General features: G+C 38.0%; 1 protein-coding gene and 1 long non-coding RNA gene across 2 annotated transcripts in view; one reads left to right on the top strand and one right to left on the bottom strand.

Moving 5' to 3' along the window:
* Positions 1–14,205, bottom strand: part of LOC112961918 — a 15,113-nt gene extending 908 nt beyond the window's left edge. The window contains exon 1 of the long non-coding RNA XR_003252155.1: positions 14,126–14,205. This is a non-coding gene — a long non-coding RNA (uncharacterized LOC112961918). The remainder of the gene's footprint in view (positions 1–14,125) is intronic.
* Positions 1–26,250, top strand: part of BRDT (bromodomain testis associated) — a 26,875-nt gene extending 625 nt beyond the window's left edge. Inside the window, exons 2-19 of the mRNA XM_026057639.1 lie at positions 2,203–2,340; positions 3,082–3,211; positions 5,343–5,518; positions 6,597–6,968; positions 7,957–8,085; positions 8,284–8,472; positions 9,996–10,180; positions 10,254–10,546; positions 10,626–10,739; positions 12,646–12,777; positions 13,923–13,984; positions 15,047–15,242; positions 16,036–16,148; positions 17,455–17,599; positions 21,651–21,718; positions 22,973–23,175; positions 25,299–25,461; positions 26,182–26,250. Of these exons, the coding sequence (XP_025913424.1) occupies positions 2,203–2,340; positions 3,082–3,211; positions 5,343–5,518; positions 6,597–6,968; positions 7,957–8,085; positions 8,284–8,472; positions 9,996–10,180; positions 10,254–10,546; positions 10,626–10,739; positions 12,646–12,777; positions 13,923–13,984; positions 15,047–15,242; positions 16,036–16,148; positions 17,455–17,599; positions 21,651–21,718; positions 22,973–23,175; positions 25,299–25,461; positions 26,182–26,250 (2,877 nt within the window). The remainder of the gene's footprint in view (positions 1–2,202; positions 2,341–3,081; positions 3,212–5,342; positions 5,519–6,596; positions 6,969–7,956; positions 8,086–8,283; positions 8,473–9,995; positions 10,181–10,253; positions 10,547–10,625; positions 10,740–12,645; positions 12,778–13,922; positions 13,985–15,046; positions 15,243–16,035; positions 16,149–17,454; positions 17,600–21,650; positions 21,719–22,972; positions 23,176–25,298; positions 25,462–26,181) is intronic.
* Positions 26,251–26,378: the final 128 nt, after the last annotated feature.

The following is a 26,378-nucleotide window of genomic DNA, read 5'->3' as shown; positions in this document are numbered from 1 at the left end:
TAATCTGGTCCAGTAGAAGATGGTTGCAGTCCACTGACCTCAGGGGTATGGGCCAAGCATGCTGTGCCACTCGGCTTCCCCCTGTAGATTTAATAAGATTACGGGGCAGAGTTCTTAAAGAAAACTGCTTTCTCTGGTTCATTTCAAATGCTGCATCTTTGTTCCTTTGCTTTCTGATCTAAGATTGTTGTACATAAGTATTCCCCAAGAAGCAATAAGAGTGCTTAGATGTAGGAAGCACAGGAATTTCTCACTTTTCTTTTTTGAGATTCTAGAGGTTAATATTCTGTCTCTGCTTCCTTCTACCTCTCTGCTGGTTTATTCATTTTAACTAGTCTTAGAAGTATGGATTTTCTTCTCCCTTATCACTTTTTTTACTCGGGAAGGAGCCAACTCTATTGGTGGCAAATACTTTGTGATGGAAAAGCAGACTTGGTTGATCCTGAGGTGAATAGGCAAATCTGGATCTGGTCTGATACACAGAACTAACTACATTTGTAATCAGTTTTTTGATTTCAAAGCATCTTTGACATCTTGGTCTGAAGATTCTAGAGGAATTACATGCCTCTGCAAAAACAGGAAAGAACAAGAAGGTACCACAGTGGTAGAGCATCCTTCTAGGAAATACAGGATTCTTGTATACCTGAATCTTGTCCCTGCTCAGTATTGCCTTGTTTATTTTACAATTTAATTGTAACAAAGTGCAAAAGTATGACTTCATAACACACTCCTGTACTGAACATAATGTCTCATGACAAATTGTCTTAATTGGGTATTGTCAAACTTCAGTTTGATTACCCCAGCTTTTTCAGTCAAATGAAAAAATCAGTTATTCGTGGAGTGGTATTTCAAATAATCTAGAAGATGCTGCTTTTGGTACATGAGTAGAAAGGTTGTAAAATCGTGGCATATTTCCTCCAGTTCTTTTTTCCAGCCTAAACAAGCCTATCTGTTCTCTCCCAAAATTTCCACAAGACTAATTCTACCAAATAACTGGTTCTATTTAGACTAGACAAAACTCTCTATCTGGATCTGTTTCACATGACAAACTCCCTTGGTCAGGTTCTCCAAAAACACTGTCAAGGTCACTGTCTTCCTGTATCTCCCTCCCACCCCCTTTCTTGGAATGAAATGTCGCTTAAGGTTAATATTAAAGGTCATTCAGTCAGAACAGTGGCAAGAATTGCAGCTAGCCTCAGGGCAGTTCTGTCTCTCTGGATTTCTGAGGCAGCCACTTATGTTGCTAAAAGTACATATTTTAGTTTTAACCTTTTGCAATCAACAAGAAAAATTCTGGCTTCATGGCAAGGATAGTAAATGTCTTCGTACATCCTTTGCTTTTCCCTTCCAGGTGTTAGATGTGGAATGGACAGACTTGACTATTAGCTGTGTGTTTAAGTTTTCCTGCTGGTGTTTTGATTGAACTCAAACATTCTACACTTATGATGTATTTTGTTTTTTAATTTCACTAAAACAATTTTTTTAGAACAGCTTCTGAAGGCTTTTCACTAATTAATTGGTAGTAACTTCATAAAACTACTATGTGTATGCAAACTTATTGGTGGTGATATTCATGTTATGATTATTAAATTCACTAGCAGGAATGAGCACAGTGTCCTCAATCTGGCTTTAAGCAATGCTACTAAGATAATACAATAGTTTATGATGCCTTTCAAACATCTTACTGCCTCATTACTAGATAGATAATCTGGTAGATGAAGTGTTAAATCAGCACCTGGGATAACTTGTCTTTTTTCCCCATTTTTGGTCAATGACTGAGTGACTCTCTCTGGCTCTCTCCCCCTGTCCCATTCTGTAAGATGTAGTGCTATAGCAGGAAAACTGCTCCGAGTTTAGCAAAAGAGAAGTACATGTGCTTTTCATAAGCACTACTATCAACATAGCTAGTGTAGCTCTGGATTGTATTGCCAAAAAAAAAAAAAAATTCTTTGGGGCTTTGAACATCCTGTTGGAGAATCCTGTAGGAAAGGGCAAGGTGAAAATGCAAGGTGGAGAGTTCCTGAACATTTACTTCTGTGTTATCTATGACTATATTGAAAAGTTTTTTTCCTTCCTTCCAACATAACGCAGTTCTCATCTCTTGCAATTTAACAAGCTTTTGTAACTACATCTGTAAGCATCTTCATGTCCAAGTATTTTTACAGCATTTCTTGTATTATTAACACTCTTTCAAAACCACAGGATTATTACAGTATCATAAAGAAACCCATGGACTTGAGCACAATTAAAAAGCGTCTGGAACATAATTACTACACAAAAGCTGCAGAATGCATTGAAGACTTTAAAACTATGTTCTTGAACTGCTATATATATAACAAGGTATGTGAAACACAACAGCACCCTCTTACCAGTAATCAATTATATTGAACAATACAAGCAAGTAGTTATTGCAACCAGCACAAAATTAGTTAATGTCTTTGAAGTTTTTGAAAATGAATATCTTAAAAAAAAAAAAAAAAAAAAAAAGGGGGGGGGGTGCCGCCTCAGTTGCCAGAACTGACAGAAGATACATATGCAAGGCTGAGCCTGCTGTTCAGCAATTGAAGGCATAGGCTTCTCTTCATAAGGGTTCTGCCTGAAAAATCTCTAGGTTTGTTACCCAGCTTATGAACAGCACAGTATAATTGCTATGCAAGTTTAAGGCCCAGTTTTATGAATCCTGCTCCACTCCTCCAATAGGTTTGATAGACTAACCTAACTCAAAATGAGCTGTTCTGTGCTTGGATGCTGTTGGCTGTGTTTTAGCACTGAGCTTTAACAACTTTCTTTGGAACATGAGAATGAATAAGCTCTGTCTTCCTCTTACTTTACTGTGAGAAATACATGGATATGTGAAAAAATAGGATTGTGCAAGGGGAAAAGTGGTCTATTCTTCCAATTACAAAGCTACTTGTAATTGAGTGTGGGTGGAGGGGGCCTTAGGTCCTCTTGTGGTCTTGATGGCTTGTTCTAATTGTTGGAGCAGGAGTCTACAGACTGKTTAGTTTAAAAAAAAAAAAAAAAAAACTTTGCTATTACAGCTTCTCCTGTACTCTGAACATTACTGACTATATTTTGCAGCCAGGTGATGACATTGTGTTTATGGCACAAGAACTAGAAAAAGTGTTTTTGCAGAAAATAGCACAAATGCCACCAGAAGAAAGAATAGTGATTCTCAATAAAGGGAAGAGAAAAGGAAAGAAGGCAGAAGGTAAGGACTAAATTACATGCTGAATTGCTAATGTATATTAAACAACCAAAAGCTGGGAATGGAATTCTCCATAGTTTGCAACAGCTTAGCCCTGGAGTAGTCAGGATGCTCTCACAAGACTCCATTTCTCCCAGAACATATTGGACAAGCAAAAATATCGCTACAATGCTTTAGGTTCAGTGCAGCCATATTTCTACAGGTACTGTCTAAATTTTCTTATTTTTACTTATAAATGAGCTTAACTAAGATGGAAAAAAGAAACTGAATTAACAATTTCATTAACAGTGTTACAGTGTAGTGCCATAGGAAAACTCTGGTGAAATGTAGCTTTTGCCCATAAGAAGGAACATTCAGTCAAGACTCCTCAAATTTATGAGGGAATATCATATTAACAGCATCAAGCTACACTAGGAAGCCTAATTATAAGGGGCCAGGAGATTAGCTTCCACCTGTTACTCATGGACTTCTATGCTTTTTTTTTTATTGCTTTTATAAATTGTTTCACTACCCTGAAAACTTCTTCACTTCTACAAAGTGCTCATTTTGTCTCTAATCAAACTGTTATCACATTGCTTTAGAAACATCTAATTTGTCAACACTGGCAGACAAATGTGTATTTCTATTGATAGAAGTAAGACTGCTAACAGGCTATAGAAGTGTTGCAGTAGCCTTTTATTGATTATTTGCCTTCTGACATATGTGGAGCACTGATCTTGGCTAGCTCAGTTCTTACTGCTTCACTTTATAGAAGCTCTTATACAGCTAAGTAACTCTTCAGGGTTTCCTGATGACTTTGCCTTCACCTTACTGCTATCTGTGGTGTAATTGTCCTTGCTGCTGATAGTTTCTGAAATAAACCTTTCTTCAAGACAGTATTATAGTTTGGCAGACCTCTAATTTCCTTCTCGATGTTTTGAAAGGGAATGCTGCTCCTCAAATATACAACCTGGTATATCATGCCATCTATAGATAGGCATAGGAAAAGCAGTTGGATAACTTGGTTCTTGCATACAAATTTTTTTGGGGGGTGGAGGGGAGGGTAGGAGGAAGAAGATGCTCAGCTGGCTTCCTGCTCTTTACTTTAAAGTGAGGCTACTAGTAAAATATCTCAAGCATTTCATTGCTTTGGCAGAATGTTGGTTGAAAAGATAGAGGTAACTCCCAAAAAAGAATTATCTTGTTGAGAAATGTTGGAAGCTGAATTGACTTCTGGTTCTTGAGTGATTACAACCATTTTGAGATGCATTCATAACACAATCTTGGTAGTATTAAAGCTGTTTAAGTCCACTTATCCCCTTTATACACACAAATGTGCAACTTGTACAAATTTTGAAATGTTGTCAGTACTCCATGTTGGACTTGATAGCAGAGTATGCTGCTGTGATCAAAGAAATACTTCTTGTTTTGCAGACTTTGGCTTTATAAGCAGATCTATACACAGAGCCTGTTTCCCTGAAACCAGCAACTGATTTTCATTTCAGAGAATGTCCTGCCACTGCTTAGGCCTATTAGTTAATAGGCTTGAACATCTGTGAACAATAAACAGGATGATAAAGAGCTGGAGAAGACCTTGACAGCTATCTAACCCACCTTTCTGCTCAAAGGAACAATCATACACAGGAAAACATTGATCTAAGTTGTCCTTAAATTAGCGAATGAGTTCTGTAATACTTCTAAGGAAGATATGCAGGAGTACCTAAGCTTGCTTAAAGTTTAACTGTGCTCAAACTCAAACATTCTTGTTGCAGTTTGAATCCACCACTGCTTGGCCTTTTAAAAGTATCTGTAGAGAATGACTTACTCTCTTCTTGGCAAAAACACTTTTCCAACTTGTATAGTGCAGCATGATGTCTCTGTGATCTTCCCTCAGAGTTAATTCATAGCTTCCTTGAAGCAGAGTATCCATAACTTAGCACAGTACTCTAGCTGACACCCTAACAGTGTTGAGCAGATAACAGAGTAGAGCATATACAACTGCTTTGTTGTATACAACACTCTTGTTTGTTTGTTTTTTTAGTTTGGTGGGGAGTAGGGGAAGACGTTCTGTTGACAATTGTTCAATTTGATCATGAAATAAATTGACTGCAATATTTAGGACATAACTGGAAAATTTTTGTTTTAAAATAAGCAGAAATTCAGCAGCCCAACCCTGGGACTTCTTCAAMTAAACAAAACATAATTCAGAAACAAGCTGAAAGCAGTGAGCAGCCTCCAGTGATGACTCAAGAGCTACAGCAGGTTACACTAGCTCCTTTGTCTACAGCTCACCTGACTACTTTAATGCCAGCTGCAGTCCCTATAACAAAAGTAAGTTACCTCATAATAACAAAGGTATTGATTATTGTTCCAGACACTAACAGCAAAACCATAGGATCCAAGTATATTGCAATATCTTTTCAAAACTTCTATAGTGATAGCAAGAGATCTGTTTTAGATCTTCTGGGTTCATGCTAAATAACTGGGGCAATACTACTAATTCTACTAAGGAAGCAGTTTGATCACTTGGTGCATAGTCTAAAAAACATGGCTTAAAAATATTGTTTGCAAAGAAACAAAGTGAATTTTGAAGATGGTCATTCTTGAAGTGTATTTCTACACTTCTACAGGCTTCACCTAGATGCAGAAACTGCCCTTTCCTTGATGATTAGACAATGGCTTCAATAGTAAAAACAAAGCTCCTAGGTTTACTTGATTTAAGTTTTCAATGTCAGTCAAATGCCTGGTTGCCAAAAATAACATGCTTGCTTAAACACTGTGTAAGTAGCCTAGAAAGGTGTTTGTAGCTCTCAAAAATATTGGTAACTACCTGCAATCTGAATTGTACATGAACATGTGCCATTTTGATCTGATACAGTTTTGCATTGGTTTAGTTTTGTTTGTACTCTTCCAATTATGAATAGGCATGTGCCAGTCTCTTCCAGTGAATGCTCTTACTTTAATGAAGAGTGAAGCATTGATGAAAAAGCATGTTTTATCTATTCTAAACCAAATACCACCCAAACGGAAGAAAACTAAAAGATAAACCTTATATATAAGGCCTGTAACCAGGCTTAGAAACTAAACTGCAGTCACTTTTTCTGCCCTTCCCCCAATGGTAATCTTGTGCCAACTTTATAACCTACCAGCTTCCTGGAATCTTCTTATATGACTTAAACTGACCACAGCCTGACCTAGAGTACACCCTGTTCTTGCCTTTACCAGTCAGTGCCAGCTCAGTCTTAAATGTAATGCTCTGTAGGCTTTTAGTCTAAAGTTGTGAAAGGTGGATTTTTGGTAACTGTAGAAGTTATGGTACTTTTAGAATTTTTTGCTTAGTTTCAAAGCTGACTGTTCTCTCACTGTTATGGATACCTGTGTTCTAAATAACTACAAAATCATCTTCTAGGCTAAAAAAGGTGTGAAAAGGAAGGCTGACACTACAACTCCTACTACTTCAATATTCACAGCAGGCAGTGAATCTTCTGCAACATTTAATGAAAGAAAAGCTGTTAAAACTTGCAGAGGAGAAAATGAATGTGTGATACCAAATAAGCTTCTGAAGAAGGTCTTGCCAGAGTCTCAAGAATCGCCTAAAATTCTTAAAAAGGTTCAGTTATCAGAACAGCTAAAACACTGTAATGAGATCCTTAAAGAAATGTTTTCAAAGAAGCATGCAGCATATGCATGGCCTTTCTTAAAACCTGTGGATGTTGCATCCCTCCCCCTTGGTGAGAACCAAGGGACCACTAAATGCCCCACAGACCTGGGAACCATTAAAGTAAGTATGTTTTGTAGGGGATTGGGATGCATTTGCTTCAATTGAATGGATTTTAATATTTTAAGCTGAAAAGGTGTCATGAAAGCAGCTTCTCCTTTGAAAGAGATAATGGGCATGGAAACTATACACACTTATACCTTTATCAAAGCTCTAAGTCACAGCTTACTGAAGAAAATGTCTTTTAAGCCTCATTGTGACTATGCATATACTGGCTAATATATTTGTTGAACATTTTAATGCAAGCTGCTAACATAACATGCTAAGTATCTTTCAGTCTGCCTGCACAATACTATTGTTCCATTTAAAAAGGGCAATTCTGCAATGTCAGCTTCTGCTTCAGTCAGAATCTCATTATCCTCGGTGAAATGCCCTGGAAACTTAAACATCAAATATTTACAAGCCACCTTTCACTGTTCCTGTAAAAAGGGACCCTTCTAGATAGAGATATTAGTGGCCAGTGCTTTGCAAACAGTGGGCACATCTGTCTAGTGTTGAACTATTTAGCCAAATTAAGACCTAATCTTGTGGGGAGAGTTAAATTTCAGTAGTCTATTCAATTAGCTTGGGTTGCACAGCACAAAGACCACTCCCCAACTTCCAGCCAATTATTTTGACTCCAAAATAGTTATGGAGAAGGTTTTGTACAAATATGCTTAGAATCAGACAAGTGGCTAGCACCTGATCAAATATAATCACCTGAACTTTTTTGTCTTGATCTGAAAAAAGCTGAAAGTAGTACTACAAAGTCCTTACAGCAAGTATAGTTAACAAACTGTTCAAAAGGGGAAATTCTAGTATTTTGTTAAAGGGACACTGGTGGAAGAAGAAACAAGTCTTTCTGTGATGGTTCTTACTTCCTATGATGAGGCAAGCTACTTCTGATGCTGGATGTTAATTCTTGTTCCTTCTCTATTTTACTGCTGGTTCAGTGATATGCTCTAGCTCAAGTTAGAAACCCTAAATGCACACTCATCTGCTTTCCCCATAGAAGAAAATGGATAACTCTGAATATAAAGATACACAAGAATTTGCCACAGATGTTAGATTAATGTTCATGAGCTGCTACAAACATAATTCTCCAGACCATGAAGTAGTTGCTATGGCAAGAAAGCTTCAGGTGAGTTATCATGCAAGTCAGACTGAAAACAGGGTAGGGGATTCCCTTGCAGTCATATACCCTGGTACAGCATCCATTGATGTTACCAACTACTACGCTGCTGTTTAGTTCTAGAAAACAAGCAGCAACTTCATAATGTTTTCAAACCTGAAAAATGTGCTAATTTCTTCACTATTCCCGAACTCTTCCTATCTTTAGGATGTTTTTGAGATGCATTTTGCCAAAATTCCTGATGAACCTGTTGCAAGTGTTTCTCTGTCGCAGCCCACAAGACAAATGACAAAGGCTTATTCCAGTAAGAGCAGCAGTGATCAATCTTCAGAAGAAAAATCATCTGAAGACTCTGAAAACGAAAGAGCAATGCACCTTGCAAAGCTTCAGGAGCAAGTAAGCAATGGTACTTGGACATGCATGACAGTTGTAATCTGTCTCTGATAGTGCCACTTGCAATTCTCCATCCTAAGGCTTAGCATCAAAGGTCATCACTTAAAAATTCCCATCTTCTGGGGGTTTTTGGGTTTTTTTTGAACATAGCTTTTGTTCCTGTTTGGAAGCATCTCCAAACATARTCTACAAGTGAACATTCTCTTAGCAAATACAAACTGTCTATCTATTGGCTTAAAGATCTTCAGAGAAACTTTATTTCCTATGTCCAGTGGGTGCTTTTTTGCCTTCCCTTAAAGATCTGATTGCACTAGGATTCTTCATACAACTCCAAAATGCAGAGGAGGTGGAAAGGTGAGGAAAGCAAGATTTTTTTTTTTTTTAATTTGCTTGCTTATTCCAAATTTGAGTGAATCATGGGTCTGGTACTCCTGCCTAATCTCTCCTCAATGAGACCCACAAACTTTTTTTTTTTAAAGCAAAAGTAAAACCACACTGACATAGGATGACAACAGCATCCAGATACTTCACACGCGGTGTAGTGACATGGACTTCTAACAAGGCCATCTGCTTCAAATGGCTGAAGAGCTCCATTCTTATGTTCAGTCTTTCAAAGCATGCTAGTTTCATTGAGTAGCCCTGAGGTTCTGAGTTCATCTACATAAAAGCAAGCCATTAAATTCTAAATTAGAAAGCTCAATATGAAGTAAAACAAAGGATTTCATGCTAATGCTGATAGCATGGCTGTGCTTCACTGGCTGGTAGTGGGATGAGACTTGTTTCTGTTTGAACATAATGCTTTAACCTGCTTATGCATCTAATCTAGGGGGGAAATTTGCATTTGTTCTGCAAGTCAGATGAGGAACAGTTTAGTTTTCAATATTTGTCAAAGTAGTACGTGCATCATGAAGCTATGAATACAGGCCTGCAGAACAATTAAAATCCTACAAGACAGCCTTAGCAATAGCTAAGCAAAAGCATTTTAATGGGGTTGAATTAGAATCCTTTCTGTCCTTCTTCCTTCTAATTTCTATGGAGTTTAAACAAATTTATGTTAGCTTTTTCTCCAAAGCTGTATTAGTCTCTCCCAACTAGTCATTTTGTATCACCCAATATCTTGAATTTATGGGCTGAAGATGTAAAAGACCAGTCCCACTAGCCTGGCTCATTAATTTTGTTAGAGGCATAATCCAATAAAGCACTTACATGCTTCCCAAATGCCTGAAATTAGAGAAGCTTGCTGGACACTCCTACAGTGATTCTAGCGTTTTAACCTTCTCGGGATGCTAGAAGACATGTGTTGAGAAGTACTGTTAGAAATGCCTGCTTAAAACAAGCAGCCTTACRTCTTCTGAAGACCTAGTCTGTCTGTAACTAGTCCATATGACAGTAAGACGCTTGGAAAACAAACATCCTATTAATAATCATTCAGATGCCACAAATCTCCCATGATATCTAAGACCAGTTTACTATTCCTGTTACTGCCTATGACTCTCATGGTTTTTCGTTGTTGTTGCTTTCAACAGCTTAAAGCTGTGCACCAGCAGTTGCGGGCTTTGACCAGAACATCCTTACCTAGATTGAAAAAGAAAAAAGGGAAGGCTAAAAGAGAAAGGAGGAACAAGGAAAAAGCTAAGATAAAAAGCCTGATTCAAAAGAAGAAAAACCTAAAACACAAGAAGAAATCTAAGAAAAAGCTGTCTTTAAACATGTAAGTGTGGGGGACTTGTGTGGGTGTCAAATTACTTTAAATTGCTGTTACCACAGTAAACTCTTTCTCGCAGTCAATCAAAGAAAACCATGCAGCATGTCTTGTTGGCACATAAGTCAGAAGATGAAGATGGTGCCAAGCCTATGAATTATGATGAAAAAAGGCAGTTGAGTTTGGACATAAATAAACTCCCTGGAGATAAGCTTGGGAAAGTAGTCCATATAATACAGTCAAGAGAGCCTTCACTGAGGAACTCTAACCCTGATGAGATAGAAATAGACTTTGAAACTTTAAAGGCTTCAACACTCAGAGAACTAGAGAAATATGTGGCAACTTCTTTGAGGAAGAGACCAAGAAAGCAGCATGGTATGTATGTAGCATAAATGATGCTTGAAAACATAATTTGCTCTGTTTGGCTGTAACTTAACTTCTATTTCACATGCAGCTAAAAAAACAACAAAATCAAAAGAACAACTTAATTTTGAGAGGAAACGAGAGCTAGAGAAGAGACTACTGGATGTCAATGGTCAGCTAAACCCAAAGAAGCAAAACTTCAAATGTAATGTGAATCTTACTTTTACTAATTTGCAATACAAATAGCTTAAAATGGGATTATCTTTTTGGGCCTGTCTTCTGTTATCCATCTGGGGGATTTTTCCTCAGAATATTTGAGGTATTAAGCTTCCACTGCTAGTCTTTAGACTCTCTGTATGTTAAATCAACTGGAGTACCAGCAGCAACTTCATTCAGTTACTTGTCCTGCCTCAGACCTCTTCCTTATTCTCACACTTAATCCTTTTATTAAAGGATAAATGATAGCTTTATCATTTCTGTAGTATAAGACAAGATATAATGATGGGAGTGATGAAGTTCATGTTGTCTGGCATCCTGTATCTGATAGCCAATAGTTAGTAGAGACACTGAACCCAGTTGAAGAATGACGCCCCTATCACTAATCCTATTCTGGATTAGATGGGCAAAACCTGGCTAGGAGCTTTAAGTGCTGCTTCCTTCCCACCCTCCCCCCCACTATGGACTGAATGTATCTACCAGAGCTGTTTGCTGGCACAAGTTTAGCAATACCTGCCACCCCTGCACCTTTTATTAACATTTTATTTGATCGGTTTATCAATTCATTAGATTATCAGTTTGCTTTGATTTCTTCAGAGCTTAAGTGACACGATAATTTGGGGAAACTTTTGAAACTGAACACTTTCTCCCTTATGCTGACATAAGCACAGCACAGTTCAAACCCTCCCCCTCCCACACACACACAGTCTATATACTTGGTTTGCAATTAGCTTTGTGGCTTGCACAGACCAAAGAATAACAAACTCTAGTCATACTTGGTTAGCTCCTAGTCTCACTACTGCTTTTATGCTAGCAACAGTTCTGTATTGGTGACAGATCTGCTGTGCTGCTTTAGGCTTACAGAATTGCACTAGGAAAAGAAACTTGGTTGTCCAGGCTTTCCAATAGCAAARACAACAATTCAGTACATGCTTGACCAAATCCATACTTTACTGACAGGTCTCAGCCATGGACTGAGAACAGATCAGTGCAGCTAATGCTACTGTTACAGGTTGAGATCCTCATTAAACTAGTGAGTGCCATTATTGCGCTTTTTTGGATATCTAATAAGCTCCTATGTGAAACAAGTTAGCTGAAATGATAGAAGCAGCCCTGCAAGATATAAGCTTGCATCAAGCATAAGCTCAAGCAAGTCTTTGCTGTCTGGTGTATATGGCGGCTGGAAAACATCCTAGAAAAAAGCTGCAAGAAGCAGCTAAACCAATTGCTAAGAATATGTTGTGGAGGAGGAAGCAGGCTAGGGAATCTTTACAACTGGTATTCAGCTTACAGCCTTGCAAACAAGAAGGCATGTTTAAGTGATTTGTGTCCAGGGAAACAGCTATACTTGTGGCTTTTCATTTTCAAAACTTCATCAGAACAACACATTTTAAAAGTGTTTTGACTGCAGAATCACTGTAAATTCTAAGTTAAATCAACCCTGCAGAGGCAAAATAGTCAGATGGTGGGGAGGTGGCAAAAGATGACATCCTACAGTACATATGGCTCAGGAAAGAGGAGAGTTGGCTATAGACAAAGACTTCAGCATGCAAGTCTGGGAGCAGCAACAAGCAGAGGAACAACCTCTTAGCAGCTGGAAGACTTCTGGTGAAAACTGCTTGCCCTGGTCTGAAGGAAAGTCAGATCCTAATTTACCATAGGACTGTATGTGAGTTCCTCTTTAGATATTTCACTTTTACTAACTGCAAGATAGCTGTACACCTCCCTCCTCTATAAAGGTCTCAAATCAACTGCTAAATGGATACTGGCCATGTGGGCATGGCAGAGGTCTAGGAGCCCAATGGCAGCACAGTCCTAACAGGGTAGATCTAGTCTTGTATGTTAAGACTGCTCCACTGCTGAGTATTGTTGAATTTTTTCTTTTTATCTTGTAGTTGGAAATAATGCTGAGCCCAGTATTGGACCAAGCCGACTGAGTGACAGCAGCAACAGCAGCAGCTCCTCGGACTCTAGCAGCAGCACTAGTAGTGCTTCTAGCTCCTCAGATAGTAGCGACTCTGAATCGGGTTAGATAACTTCCTTTCTTGGCTGTGCGGGCAAAATATCTGCCTTCTGACTTACTGTGCCTGCTTGTTCCAAATGCTTACCAAGAATTTCAGTCATCCTTCTAAGCTTGCTTCATGCTGAATGCCCAATTTCAGTGCTATTAAATGTCTTGAAACTGAGCCAAAAAAATTATGAAACATCTGTTTTCTTTAATTTATCAATAAGCAACTTCAGGAAACAAAATCAGCTAATAAGAGGTCTGTGTATCTAATCTGGAGACTTGGCTATCAGCCTATAGCTTACCTATGTTTTCATGGGGTGTTTTTTGTTGGTTTTTTGGGTTTTTGTTTTTGTTTTTTTGAAAAATTTTTTTTTTTAATCTTCTGGTCTGCAATGTGAAGGGAGCCTTAAACATTAAACAGACTTTTCAAAAAGAAATTATCAGGAATGTTTTGGATGAGAGTCCTTTCAAAATAGTTGAGGCTTCTATGCATCCAAAACCCTGGGCTGACTCCATAGGATTCTGGAAGTTGTAACTCAGATGGTGGAAAAGAATGTTTGGTGGGATGCTACAAATGGCTGTAGCCCTTGTGGGTAAGGTTTTGCCCCTAAGACTGGGGATGAAAGTGTCAACAGCAATGACTGTAGGCCCAAACTCTATCCTGGGAAGTGAGGCTGCTTAAGGTGTTAAGCTTGTTCAAGGGACACTATAGTACTTCACTATCTAAATATCAGAAAGATGCTTCTCTCYGCCCAGAATTTTTTTAGCCTTCTGGGACAGGATATATCTACCAAATGTGAGGGCTACAATGTAGATATGTCTGAGGTAACAGTCTAACGTGAGATGAATCCTATGATTAGCCATTTGCAGCATGGGGAAGCAAGCACAGTAATGCTGTTGATGGTAGCAAAGATCTTGATCCTGCAGGAATCTGCAGATGGCTTCTTTGTATATGCTGGGAGTTGTTCTCTATATACATCAAGCTAAAGAAGTCAAAGCATTCAGGATAAGAATGTTCCTTTCTCTGTGAGATTTGGCTCTCTAGGTACAACTGCAACTCACGCATTGTATGTGTGAATAATGCAACATATGTGGATGCCTCTCTTTTTTTTTTTTCCCCCCCTCTCCCTCTTTCTGCCCACCTTGCTTTATTTGTAGTTACAGAAACATGCTCAAAACAGAACAGAACCAGGCAGAACTGTCCAATTTCTATGGAACAAGCTAAGGTAAACTGATTGGAATGGATGTAACATTTTTGCCCTAACCAAAGGTATTTGTTAAATACAATAGTATTGGAAATGACAAAAGCTGTTTTGTTAATAGGAAATAATGAATGTAGCTTGAACACTGCTTGTGCTGTGACTTACATGGAGATGTAAAATCTGCTGCTTGTTCGAAGTAGCTTGTGTAGCTGTATAGAGACTGATGGACTAGGAGAACTCCCGAGGTTCTCTTACCTCTTCCAGATATCCTGGTAGTTCAGTGTTGGGTGAAGGAGAAGGGAGAAGACAAGAGAATGCTTTCAAAAAAAAAAAGTGTAGAAATGACATAATAAACAATACAAACGCTACTAAATCACTTTTTCTCTAACTATGGTATTATGAGCAACAGTGAAGTCTTATGTAGAAATAGTGCTTAATGCCTCTAAGGTCAAATTGCTCTATTCCTGTGAACACAGTGGGTGTTAATTCTTGTCAGGGTTATCTGATGCCTTTTTCCATTTTCCTTTAAAGTTAGCAGGGATGGAGAGACCTCAGACTTCAAAGCATGATCACAGCAAAGCCTTCATTCTTCTTCAGTAGACTAATTTCACTTTAAATGAAAAAGTATCAAAGCTTTACTTTAATACAGGAAACCAGGTTGTAAGCTTAACTTACTATCTCTATTCAGCAGCTCCTTCTGTATCTTTATAAAAAAAGCTGAAAAGAATTATACAAGACGCAGTTTTGCCAAAAAGTTCAGCCCCTGCAATGAGAAAACAAGATACAGGAGTTAAGCTTCAGCTTGGTCAGTTATAACAATCCTTAACTGACTTCCTGAGCAGCAACAAACATAATACTTCAGAACAAAATGCAGTGTGAGGTTTTGACTGAATTCTGTATATATCAGAACACGGTAACATGTTTTACCTCATGAGGTTTTGTCTAGTCACCTAAATTCTTAAAAACACTAGACTAGTCTTACAGTACAAGCTCTATAGTGGAAATGGTGGTTGAGTTAGGGGGATTGGACCAAATCGCTATTAAAAAAAAAATCTGACTATAATAATTACTGAAACTTCTTTCTAGAGGATACCATTGTCTTTACAGAGGATGTACTGCAATGCTGTTCCACAAGCACAGCCTTCACCTTCTCTTACTAGTAGTTTGCAAAATCAAGGATCATCTGAAATACAGCAGCCATCTCCCAATGTACTACAGAGGTTTCAGCCTTTACAGAGTAGATCACTTAAATCATCAGAACAAAATACCCCGTCTCCCTCAGGTAAAATTATTATGGCAAGAAACATGGCTATTTTTTAGTGAACTTTGAGGAAAGAAGGGCTGGGAGAACTAATGATGATATTGCCCAAGAAGCTTATCTTGAGTTTTTTGGAGGTTATCTAGTTGGTAATGTTGAAGTCTCTTGCAGAGCTTACTTTAAAAAGGGCATGACTGTAAATATGAGAAGTGTAAGCACTGAAGATTAGCTGGGATTTCAGATTACTGGGGCACTTGTTGTGGAGTAAAACAGTATTAAAACAGAGAGCGCTGTTCATGTTCACTCAGTAAAGAGAGGCAGCAACTGGAGATGAGATGGAGAATGTCTTAATGAACCTAGGGCTAGAGGAAATGCTGAACACAGTAGGGATGGAGTTAGATGTTTAAACCCACTACCACCACCCTCAAGTCCATGTCCAAAATATCTGTTAGTTGAATTTAAGGCTTGGTACCATAGACCTTCTGATTTGTTCACTGTTACCTAGACATACATCAATATAAGTTTCTTAGAAACATGATCAAGAAGTAGCTACTCCTTTTCCTCTCTTTCCCCTGCATCTTAAAAGGTCTAATAACTTTAGACACTTCAGAGTTATTGGTAGAAAACAGCTTGAGCTGGTAGCTGATTAACTATCTGAGAAACTAATTAAGAACTAATTAAAATAAGTCTCCTAGCAGAGCTAGGATACATATCTCCATATCTAGTTAATCTGCAGTTTTAAACATTGACCTAATTTTGAGATGTTGTAAGACTGCCCTGTGTCTGATAGAAGTCATACATCTTCCTTTTTTCCCAGGTATAATCACAGCTTTATCTGCTCTGCATGATGCTCCAGTCCAGCAAATGCCTCAGAGTACTCCAAGGACAAATCAGCCTCTTGTCACCCCATGTACTCATGCTGTTCCAGAGGTGAAAACATAGTTCTCTCCAATGGATTCATCTTTTTCCCCCCCCCCCCAAGTATATACTTGTTCCTTTACATATGATCTGATATTGTAGCACTCTTGGCTTGAGCTTGACACAATGAAGGCCACTTTAGGTTTATAGCAAATCACCCATCTAAAACCCCACCAATGAAGTGATTCTTAATACCCTTTAACAGGGCATGAATTCATCTCCTCTTGGCCTGAATACAAAAGGGAAGTTTGGCTGACTGAATATATCACATCTATAATGCACTGTAAAATGCTTTTCTCACTTTAGTGCTATAGCTTAGACCCATATAATCCTTGCAGAAATATAGGCCAGAAGCCCACCCTGTAAACCAGTAGTTGTGCAAAATGGTAACGGGCAATTTGTAGTATGTTTTTTGTTCTCTAGAAATATCTAYCTCAAGCTCAGCAATATAGTGAAGACTATAGGCTAGCTCTTGATAAGTGTGTTACTCTCTTGCTGTTCCTAAAGCATGGAAACTGAAGCTTTTGGGGGCATAGATCTAAGGTTATGAAATATTTACCCACAGTTCATTTCTCTCTCAAGCTGTTCTTGGAGAGTGCCCTGGTTAGAAGGGTCTCTGTGCTAGACTCAAAGGAAGTTATCAATGCTACTGCAGCAGTGTTTCTATCTTGGGATGTATAACTACCTCTTTAGGCATGTTTTTAAATATAGTTCCTTCAGCCAGGACTTGATAGTTTTTATTTTCCAAAATGGGTAAAAAAAAACACCTCTTCTCCTGGGTCTGAGTACAAGAATGTATCCTTCAGAACAGAAGAAAAGGAACTCACCCCTATCCACTTGCACACACCTTCCAAGGTAGCAAGTAATAAACATCATGAGACTTGGGCTTGTGTAATCCCTTCCCCAGTTTAAGGGCTACTCTGCTACCTAATCTCCAGAAAAAAGGGTACCACTGAACTAAGGTAATTCATGTGTTCTTCACTCTGATCCATAAGTCAGAGTGGGGCAACTGGCTTTACAAGAGTAAGAGCCAAATTCTGTTATGTTGCGCTATGTAAGGGCTAAAGAGCTTATCAGTTTCTCACTCTACCACCTTCAACACTTGGTATCTCAGAGCAGTTCATGCTCCTAAATCCAAGGTGTTAATGTATGAACTTGCTTTGGCTATCATAAACATGAATGAAAACAAATGCTTCTCTGGTGTTAATTGTTGCAGTTCTAGGTTATATAAACTGCTCTAAGTCTTTAATACTGGTACTGTACAATAAGAACCCACATATTAAGCATTTTAGAGTATATTTTGAAATTTCCCTTCTAGGTGTCTGATACAACTTCCCAGGTTGATACTACTCATTGGACTAAACAAGCTGAGAAAACAGTAATAAATCCAGCCAAATCAAGTAAACCTCAAAAAAACAACAGTGAGAGAACCGCTGACTCAGAATCCATAAATCAAGAACAAAGTATGTACTGTCATAATAAAAAGTGTAACTGAGATCAGGGTATAAAGTTAAAATGTATATTTGAACCTGACTTAAAGAAATAAAATGCTGAACACTTGTACATTAATCAGTTTGCAAAATAATGTGTAGGGGAACTCTTTTCCCTTGCTCTTTTCTTTTTTCTTGACTACTTGTGCTTTTTTTTTTTTTAATATATAGCTAAGTTAAATAGATACTTTGTTCTTGTTCTGTGTTAGAATATATAGAGCCAATTTTTGTTTGTTTGATTTAAGGACTTAACTTCCTGAGTTTAAGACTAGGAATAAGCAACCCAGTCTTCCAGGAAGCTGAGAGAGCTGATGCTCCAATCTGTTATGCAGAACTTGGCTGGGCTTTAAAATGTTTTATGCTGAAGCTCCATAGCCCTCTTCCCCCAGGGAGCTTATGTTGTGTGTATTGAGTTACCACCTCTGGCTCTTAGAGGTGACAAGGATCTGCCAGAGTAAAGGAATGTCAAATAGCTCTTCATCATGGAACAAACTGATAAAACTCATTGATTTTGTAATTATTACAATAAAGAAAACAGGTAGTGGCTAAGGCACTGTACTATTATGCTTCTGTAATATTGTGGTACTTCAGTAAGCCACCATGCATAAGATACTCATCTAAAAGGGGCTTGCAGGAAACTGGAACACAGTACTTAGAGCAGCACAGATATTGGACTAATCCACATGGAGAAGGGGATTTGAAAAAGGTTCCTCGAAAGCTATGTTCTGTACAGGGATGCATCAGACTTCATGCATATTTCAAACTAAAGCTTTTAAATCTCCATCTAAGATGGAGATTGATCACCCATGCTGCTAATGGCCTGCTAGTTTCTAGAGGGGAAAGAACCAAGTGTTATCAGACATAATGCTTTTCTTTCCTCCTTTTAGCCTTACCTCTCCAAACTACCTGCATATGATTGAACAGGGGATGGAACAGGCTTCTGAAAACTTGATTAAACTAAAAGGCACAGCCTTTTCACCTACCTCTTTAACTGTTGCCAAAGAATAATGCTGGATAATTAAGAGTTGTATTAAACCAACTCTAAAAATGGAGACTTAGTTTTCTACTGATTTAGTATTTGCATGCTCTTAACATGCCTATCCATACACACTGCTGATCCCTTTTTTAGGCTGGCAGCAGCTGGAGCTGGTACCTGTTTTCCATGGATTTGGCAACTGATCTTCACTAACAATGTTTTGGGGCCTTCGGGAATTTGAAGTTCCTGCCCTATATACCAGATGACTAACTGCATCAAGATCCTGGTGTTGTTTGAATATGTTAAAGGACTGGGAAAATTAGCAGGAAGTCAAACTAATTGTTTAATGCTTGTAGGAAAAAAATATAGCTAAAGTTATTGGAAAAGCTCCCTCCCCTCTACACCTGTTTACTCTTTAGCCTCTGTTCCTCTTAATTTTCTATTCCTAATCTTCATTTAATCTGCACTGTCCTGCTAAATTTTCCCCCAACCCCCTTTTCAATTCTGCCTGTGCAGAAACCTGTAGGGGGGCTCCTACCTCTATTATGGGAATTATCTAATGATGACTCTCAGCCTTTGAGTAATTGAACTTCAGCATTATGTTGTGTAACACTGTTTTGTGAGTGTAGTTATCTGCCTCCTTCCACAATACAGTGCTGCTTGATTGTTCCTGTATGTGCCCCAGCTGTGCTCAGTGTTATCCTAGGAGGGTCCTTCTATCATTAGCTCCTCCTGTGGAAAACTGGAAGGAGAAACGAACAAACTGGTGGGGTTTGTTTGTGGGTTTTTGTTTTTTAAACAACAATATCAAAACCTGCCAGTCTAGAACTGTTGTGTGGCCTCAAATCTGTTGATTAAAAAGTGCAGAGTGGTTAGCATTACATGCATCTATTTAGATCAAATCAGGGGAACTAACTCTAGTTTGGTCTGGATACTTAAACTGTTTGAATTTTGTAAAGAATCCTACTGTCTCAGGCATTTTTATGAAGTTACTTACATCTCTAAAACAAGAGCTTTTTGATTTTTAGGCTTGTGACACCTCTGATACTGTGGGTATAGGCTTGGTGCTGCATATCACTGAACTCAGTACYGGCTTGTTAAGAAGCTTAACTTGTGAAACAAACTGGTAATCACAACCTTCCTTTCAGATTAAGAAATAGGGTTTTTCAATGAAAGCTTCTGTAAAGGCTGGTATTGCTATAAGTGATGCCCTAGCCACTGCTTTGAAGTTCATGGCTGCAAATGCTTTTGTCACAAAGCCTCTAGGTTTCTGCGCTGTATCTAGATCTTTAGACAGATGTGACTATGAACCTAGACTCGCTTCAGTTTGCTTCATGTGAATCTTCTTGGCAGGTATAACAGATCTACTGAAACTTGTTGGAATAACAGACTGATCAAAATGATCTTAACAAGGGGGATAGACATGTTCTAGGTATGAAGTTCTTGCTTTATTTTGGAGTATTCAGTGTTGCTGTGCCAGGTTTCTTATGTGAAGATCACAGTTGTCCATATGAGGACAAATGATCAGGGAAAAGATGGGTGCCTACTGTATTAAGACAACCACCTTAATACACCAGTTCTCCACTCTGGAGGAGAATAAGCCTCTGACAACAGAATTCGACCAAGATGGATATATTTTGCCTAACCTGGACCTGGAATCTATGAGGAGAATGGAGATATCAGGATGTGGAACCCTCATCAATTGGACAATAGAGGTCTTCCATCCTATTTTACTGCTTTGCACAGTAAAAGCCCTCCTGTTCGCTTGCAATTATACCATCTCAGAGACAACTGTGTGGGATGGGGAGACAGGTGATATTCTTGTCTTGAGTTTTGGAGGCTGTGGGTCGTCTTGCAAATCCTACTTACAACAAGCTTAAGAGTTTGAAATGCTGCTTTCAGCATTCTGGATTCAAACATCTAAACTTTATCATTTGGGTGTTAAAAAAAAAATAACAAAAAAACCTATCCATGTTATCTTCAGTTTCTTATTACACCTTTACTTTGAAAACAAACAAAACAAACTCAAACTGCAAGAGAGGACCATTGTTATATGATACAAAGTAATACGTGTGTGTTGTGCTTACATCTGGTTCTAAAATGGTGGCTTTTTCAGAGTACACCCTAGACTTTCATCTCAGAGGGCCTTTGGTATAATCCCTTTCTAAAGTAATCTGTAAGGTACAAATTGCAATATGTGGCTATTGCTAACTGTGTGGTATTTTGACAAATTCCTAATATTGCAAAAGTCTATTTTCAGGCCTACCCTAATGACTGTAGCAAAATGCACCTGTTACTGCATTTGAAAAGTTGTGGAGTTTTGTTCTTTTTTTTTTTTGTCTTAAAAGGTTTGGCAAAAGGACATTTCATATGGAATAGTAAGGCTCTCTTGCAGTAACACAGCATATCAGAACTGTTCATCTGAATTCAGTATTATCAAAATAGTAGTTCTAGTTTGCCTGTGTAAATAGCTTTCCTCCTCCCTCATAATAAATGGACCACAGCACAAAGTATTTATGTATCTTGTAGGCTAGTAGAAATGTATTGAACAGCTTTTACTGGCTAACCTACTTGTTTAAAAAAGTGGAAACAGGCAGACTAGAAAGCTTTAGGCAGAATGAGTTTACATGATGGATGAGAGATTACTAAGTAATGCTGGAATCAAAATGTAAGCGCGCTGCGTCGGAAGGAGACAGGAGGTGAATAACCTACAAGGTATTGCAGTGGAAGACTTTCTGCCAAAATGATATGGACATTTTGCTGGGAGCCCTCCTAGAACCAGGAGTTAATATCCCATCTAGATTCGTTTAACTTAACGATTCCTTTATCCACCCCAAACTGGAAAGAAGCTCTTCAATTCAACTTAAGCTAGGAAACGTACCTGTGTTTGGGAGTACTTCTGCCATTCAAAAAATAAATAAATAAATAAATCTGCAGTGTAAATCCTTAAGCTAATTTTTAGAATGACTAAATTTATCACTTCAATTTGAGGTAACAGTCCATAAAAATCAACCCAACACTGAAAATTTTTTTCTTTCCTTCCATCAGGTCATTCTGACATATCTAATGATGGTAAAAACACACTAGAGCCAAAATCCCAAGTTCTTCCTAAAAAGGTAAGAGTATTGCCCAAGTCCTGTTGGAGGAGAAGAATCTGGATATATGCCCACTAGGATCAAAAGTTCCCTGCCATGGGCGGTTCTTTATAAATCCCATCTCTTATGACTTAAATACTTAGTATCTGATAGGTCTTGGGCATTGTCATAACCTGTACAGCTTTCCCTCTCATTTGCAGTGCTAAACAGACAAAAATATCTCTGAGCTCTATTTATGAAGGTAAATGATATGCAGGATTAACTTAAAATTAGTATATCCATGTTATGTCATTAATGTTGTTTCTCTGATCTATTTTTCATGTTTAAACTACTAGTGCACCTTTATATAGTTTTAATTTTCAAGCTATTAGTATGTTTGACCCTTTATCTTGCTGATCCAGTAACAAAAATAATGGATAGTATGTCCTTACAGAGTAGTGGTGACATATAATCTTGAGTGTTGTTGAAAACCTGTACTGAAAAAGGACCACATGCTTTTCCTGTAGCCTCATCAATAAGACAGGGGGCCCCTTGAAAGGTTGTTTGTTTGTTTGTTTTTAATGAAAATTTTTTATATAGTCTGGATTAAAGCACTTCCAGAATTTTTCTTAAGGCGTTTAGCTTTCAGAAAGCTAATAACCTGAATTCAACTCCAAAAACATACATTTCCTTCATATGTTTGGATCAAATTCCAAAGATTTTTTTTTCCTCAGTCAAGTTCTCAAAGCGTGTGAATTTCTGCTAGAAAGTAATACTTCTGAAGAATACCAGTTTTATGCTGTTTTGTGAAGGAAAGGCTAATAGGAAAAAAAACACATTTAAAACAAACAAATAACCCACAAGCCTACTATAAAGTTATTGTTATAAAAGGAATATTCATAAAAATGGGAGTTCTCAGGATTAAAATATTATCAATGCTCCTTGCATAAATGCAGTCTTGTGAATTCATGCTTTCAGGAAGTAAAAAATGGGTAGATGGGACCTTGGAGATAAGGCATTGGGTAAAAAAATAACAGCTACAAATGCTAGTAAGTGCAAACCATTTTTCCAAGGAATCTCAAAGCTGATGAGAAAATATATTGAAGTCTGATTAGACTGCTGTATTTGCACTAATATTCTATTAAAAGAAACTTTGTTGCAGATATGCTTAAGTAGATCCAGTCAAAACAACACTATACTAACGTAAGAACTAAGCGCACAATGGATCAGGGATGAAAAAGCCCTTAATTGTTGCAGAATTTTTGCCTTCTTTCCTTTTTTTTTTTTTTTCTTCAGGACGCAGGAATTAAGAATATAGATTCCTGGGTAAGCTTATGCAAAAAGATGATGCTTCCAGCTCCAGTAAAAACATCTGTTGAGATCTTCAAACAGTTCAGGAAAGCAGCAATAGAGAAAAAGAGTGAGCAAGCACAGGAGTTAACAAAGCCACTGGTGCAAGCTGAAAGGGAACTGCAAAACCTTCCTCAAAGAAGAGAGAGGTTTGTAACCACACATGTTTAAACATTATTTTGTTTTTTGCCTTTTTCAATTATGTGCAGGGTCTACCATGTGGACAGTTAAATGGCTTTCTGGATTTGTTTTTGCTTAAAAACAGAAAAAAATGACCTCGGGCTGCTTAACTGATGCAGTATAATTCTTCAACACTTATGTATCCTTATCCACGATGTGAGGCACAGTTGCTTTATGAACTGATAATGCTATTATTTAAAGTTGTATAATAAATATGGCTGTAATGGGTAGTGTCACAGTTGAAGAAACATCTGACTAGTGACTGTAACTGTGCTGGAGCACTGGTGCGATGCTCTATGTTTGTGCTCAGAATATCCTCTAAGAAACTAAATTTACTAACGCAGGTCTGTGTTCCAGTAATGACTGGCTGAAAAATCTTTATGGAATCTTCTGTGTATTTGAGGGATACTTGATTAATCAAAGGAGAGGGAAAAATCAACAGCTTTTGAATTAATAAATACCTTAAGTATGTGTTGCTTACCCTCAGAAAGATTGTTACTGGTTGGCTAGCTATTCAGAAAYGAGTGGATCAGATTAGGCAATAGTCATATGTCAGATACCTACTTGAAGGGCATGAAAAAAGGCTGTACCACTCTGAGCACAACTGTAGTGTTCTTCTCTGCATTGCCATAAAGAAATATACTTGGTAAGCTATTGCTGTGGTATTCATCACCAGTAATTTGTAGCTACTGTTTAAATACCTGTTTTAGTGAGTACCCACATCTGTATCCAAGTCTGAGGTCTGTTATGCTGAGTGGTATAAGTGACTGCCTACTAATTACTGCATTGCAGTAATAGCTTAGATAGCTGTGTGCTACCTTTTTGAAACTGCTTTCAGAAATATTTCCTCCTTCAGTACTTTTTCTCATCTGTTTGGACCTGTGAAAGGTAAGTCTAAGTTGGTGACTAAATTCTTTTGCTCTGTTATCCCATCACTGGTGTATTAGAACTGCTCCCTTGTTTGGAGTGTGTTATCTTASTAACTAGAGTATTTGAGAAAGGCTTAGGGGTAAGTTCTTTGTTCAGGGTGTATAGCAGAGAGTCAGGGCACCTCTAGTTACTATCGGTTTTCATGAGGAGGAAATTCATCCAAGCCCATGAGCTACATCACTGTATCCGTCTCTCCAAGAGACAGACAAACATTTGGACCTCTGAGCAACTGTCAGATTGAGAAGCTGAAATTTCTCTGCAGTAGCATCCCAGCTCTAAATTCTAAAGAATTCCAGTTTTAGGAACCCCATTGTTTCACATTCAGGATGGTCAACCTGGAATACTGCAACACATGCAAATAATATTGGCTCTTGAGGTTTTGTTTAAAGTCCTTCTTCTCCTAAAGGAACTGATGCGTACTTGAAGGCACCTTGCATCAGCACTCCTGCTTCAGTGCAACTTACTACAGATAACGGTGCAAGTTGTGCCTAAAAACTGTAAGAGCAGTCAGTCTCAGCTGACAGTGCCAGTGCCTTCTCTCCTCACTAACACAGAACCAGTGTGTTGTCAATTCTAGGCAGCTGTGAAAGCTAATGGCTCTCCTGACTTTTCTTCTTTTTTATGGCCTGATAGTTTGCTCTCTTTTATGTCTTCTATAAATACTTCTCTGTAAGCCCCTAGATGCTAACGGTTCATTAGTGGATGAGACTACTTTCTGTTAAGATAACCTCTCCATCATTCTCTAATGCAAGAGAAGCATCTATGGAACAAGTCATTAGAGAGGCTTGCCTGAAGTTTGTAAAGTCTAACTCAAATAGCTAATTGAAGAGGCAGAAGATGGACACAAAACATCACTGGCCAAGGAAGTATTAGAAACTTAAGTGTATTTATCTTGCAAGGAATGCAATTTCAATATAAGTTTTGTGTAGCACACACAAACCCTATGTGTATAGAATTGAACATAGGGAACCTTATCTTCCTACAGTGTAAAATTTGTAGGCATGTACCTCTTGCGAAGGAAAATTATTATGAATCAACATATAAAATGGCACCACGCTTTGAGTACTATGTGCTGATTTATGTGCAGAATTCCCTTCAGGTGCAAACATTTGTTGTGAAGAAAAAGAAGAATCAATTTTTACCCTATACTTCTTTTTTTAAGGGGCCATGAAGGGGCAGGATTGGAAGCCATGGCAGTGAAAGTTTTTGAGGCCCAAAAAGAAGAGGGTAAGAGCAAACAATTGCCAGAAGCTCAACAATACTCTCTTGTTCAAGACCGTAACTTGGCTAGAAAAATGGAACAAGAACGTAGGAGGAGAGAAGCAGTAAGTTGCTGGCTTTCCAGCTAATTCTGTTTCATTTTTAATAGAGAAGAAAACACTCTAGCTCAGGTCCTTATTTTGAAGGACCTGAACTACTGTAAACAACAGAAATATGCTAACTGAAAAGTTAATCCAGAAAATGAAATAGCTTTTCATGTTGCACCACTTGAAGACCTATCTACTTGGTCCAATTACTCCCATCAGCTTAGAATAACTGCATGGTAAAATCAAGTTTTAAAGTGGGGTTCCTGGTCTCTGAATAACTTCAAACCTGAAGTCTTGCAAGTGATGCATCTTCTCCTATGTATTGTATGTTAATAAAAGTACTAGTCTTATTGTCCTGGTCTGAAATATCAAAACTGAGCCTTTTAAAAAGCATCTTACTGGTTTTATCGGTATCAGTAAAGAATACTCTTTAGTCGTTACTATTTCYCAGATTAAGTGTGTGTTTTCTTAATTCATAACATTGTACAACTGAATGCAAGAACTGCAGTGTGACAAAGATCACACTGGATTCAGATAAGGTCTCCTGAACCTTTCATTCTGTTCAGCTGTTTTCAGAGAGGACTTAAACAACGTGCATATGCAAGCTTGCAGTGACAGGAAGTTTTGGGGAAGAAGGATTTCATTTTTTTTAGATGTTTATAGTCTTTCTATATTTGACCTGCATGGTATTCATTACAACTGACTGCTCTGAAAATATATTAATTTGCTTTCTTACAGATGACTTGTACAATTGATATGAATTTGCAGAGTGATATTATGGCAACTTTTGAAGAAAATCTTGAATGAAAGCTGTAGTTCATGCAGAACTTTGACGCTACTACAAACTGTACAACTTTGAAAATGTACTGGTTATAAGCTTAAACATTAATGTCACTTTAAAGAGTGTGTAAGTTGCTTTAAAATGCTTAATATTA

This window comes from Apteryx rowi, unplaced genomic scaffold (assembly GCF_003343035.1).
Source record: "Apteryx rowi isolate R43461 unplaced genomic scaffold, aptRow1 scaffold_14, whole genome shotgun sequence".
NCBI classification, from domain to species: Eukaryota; Metazoa; Chordata; class Aves; order Apterygiformes; family Apterygidae; genus Apteryx; species Apteryx rowi.
This window is presented reverse-complemented; position numbering and strand designations above follow the sequence as displayed.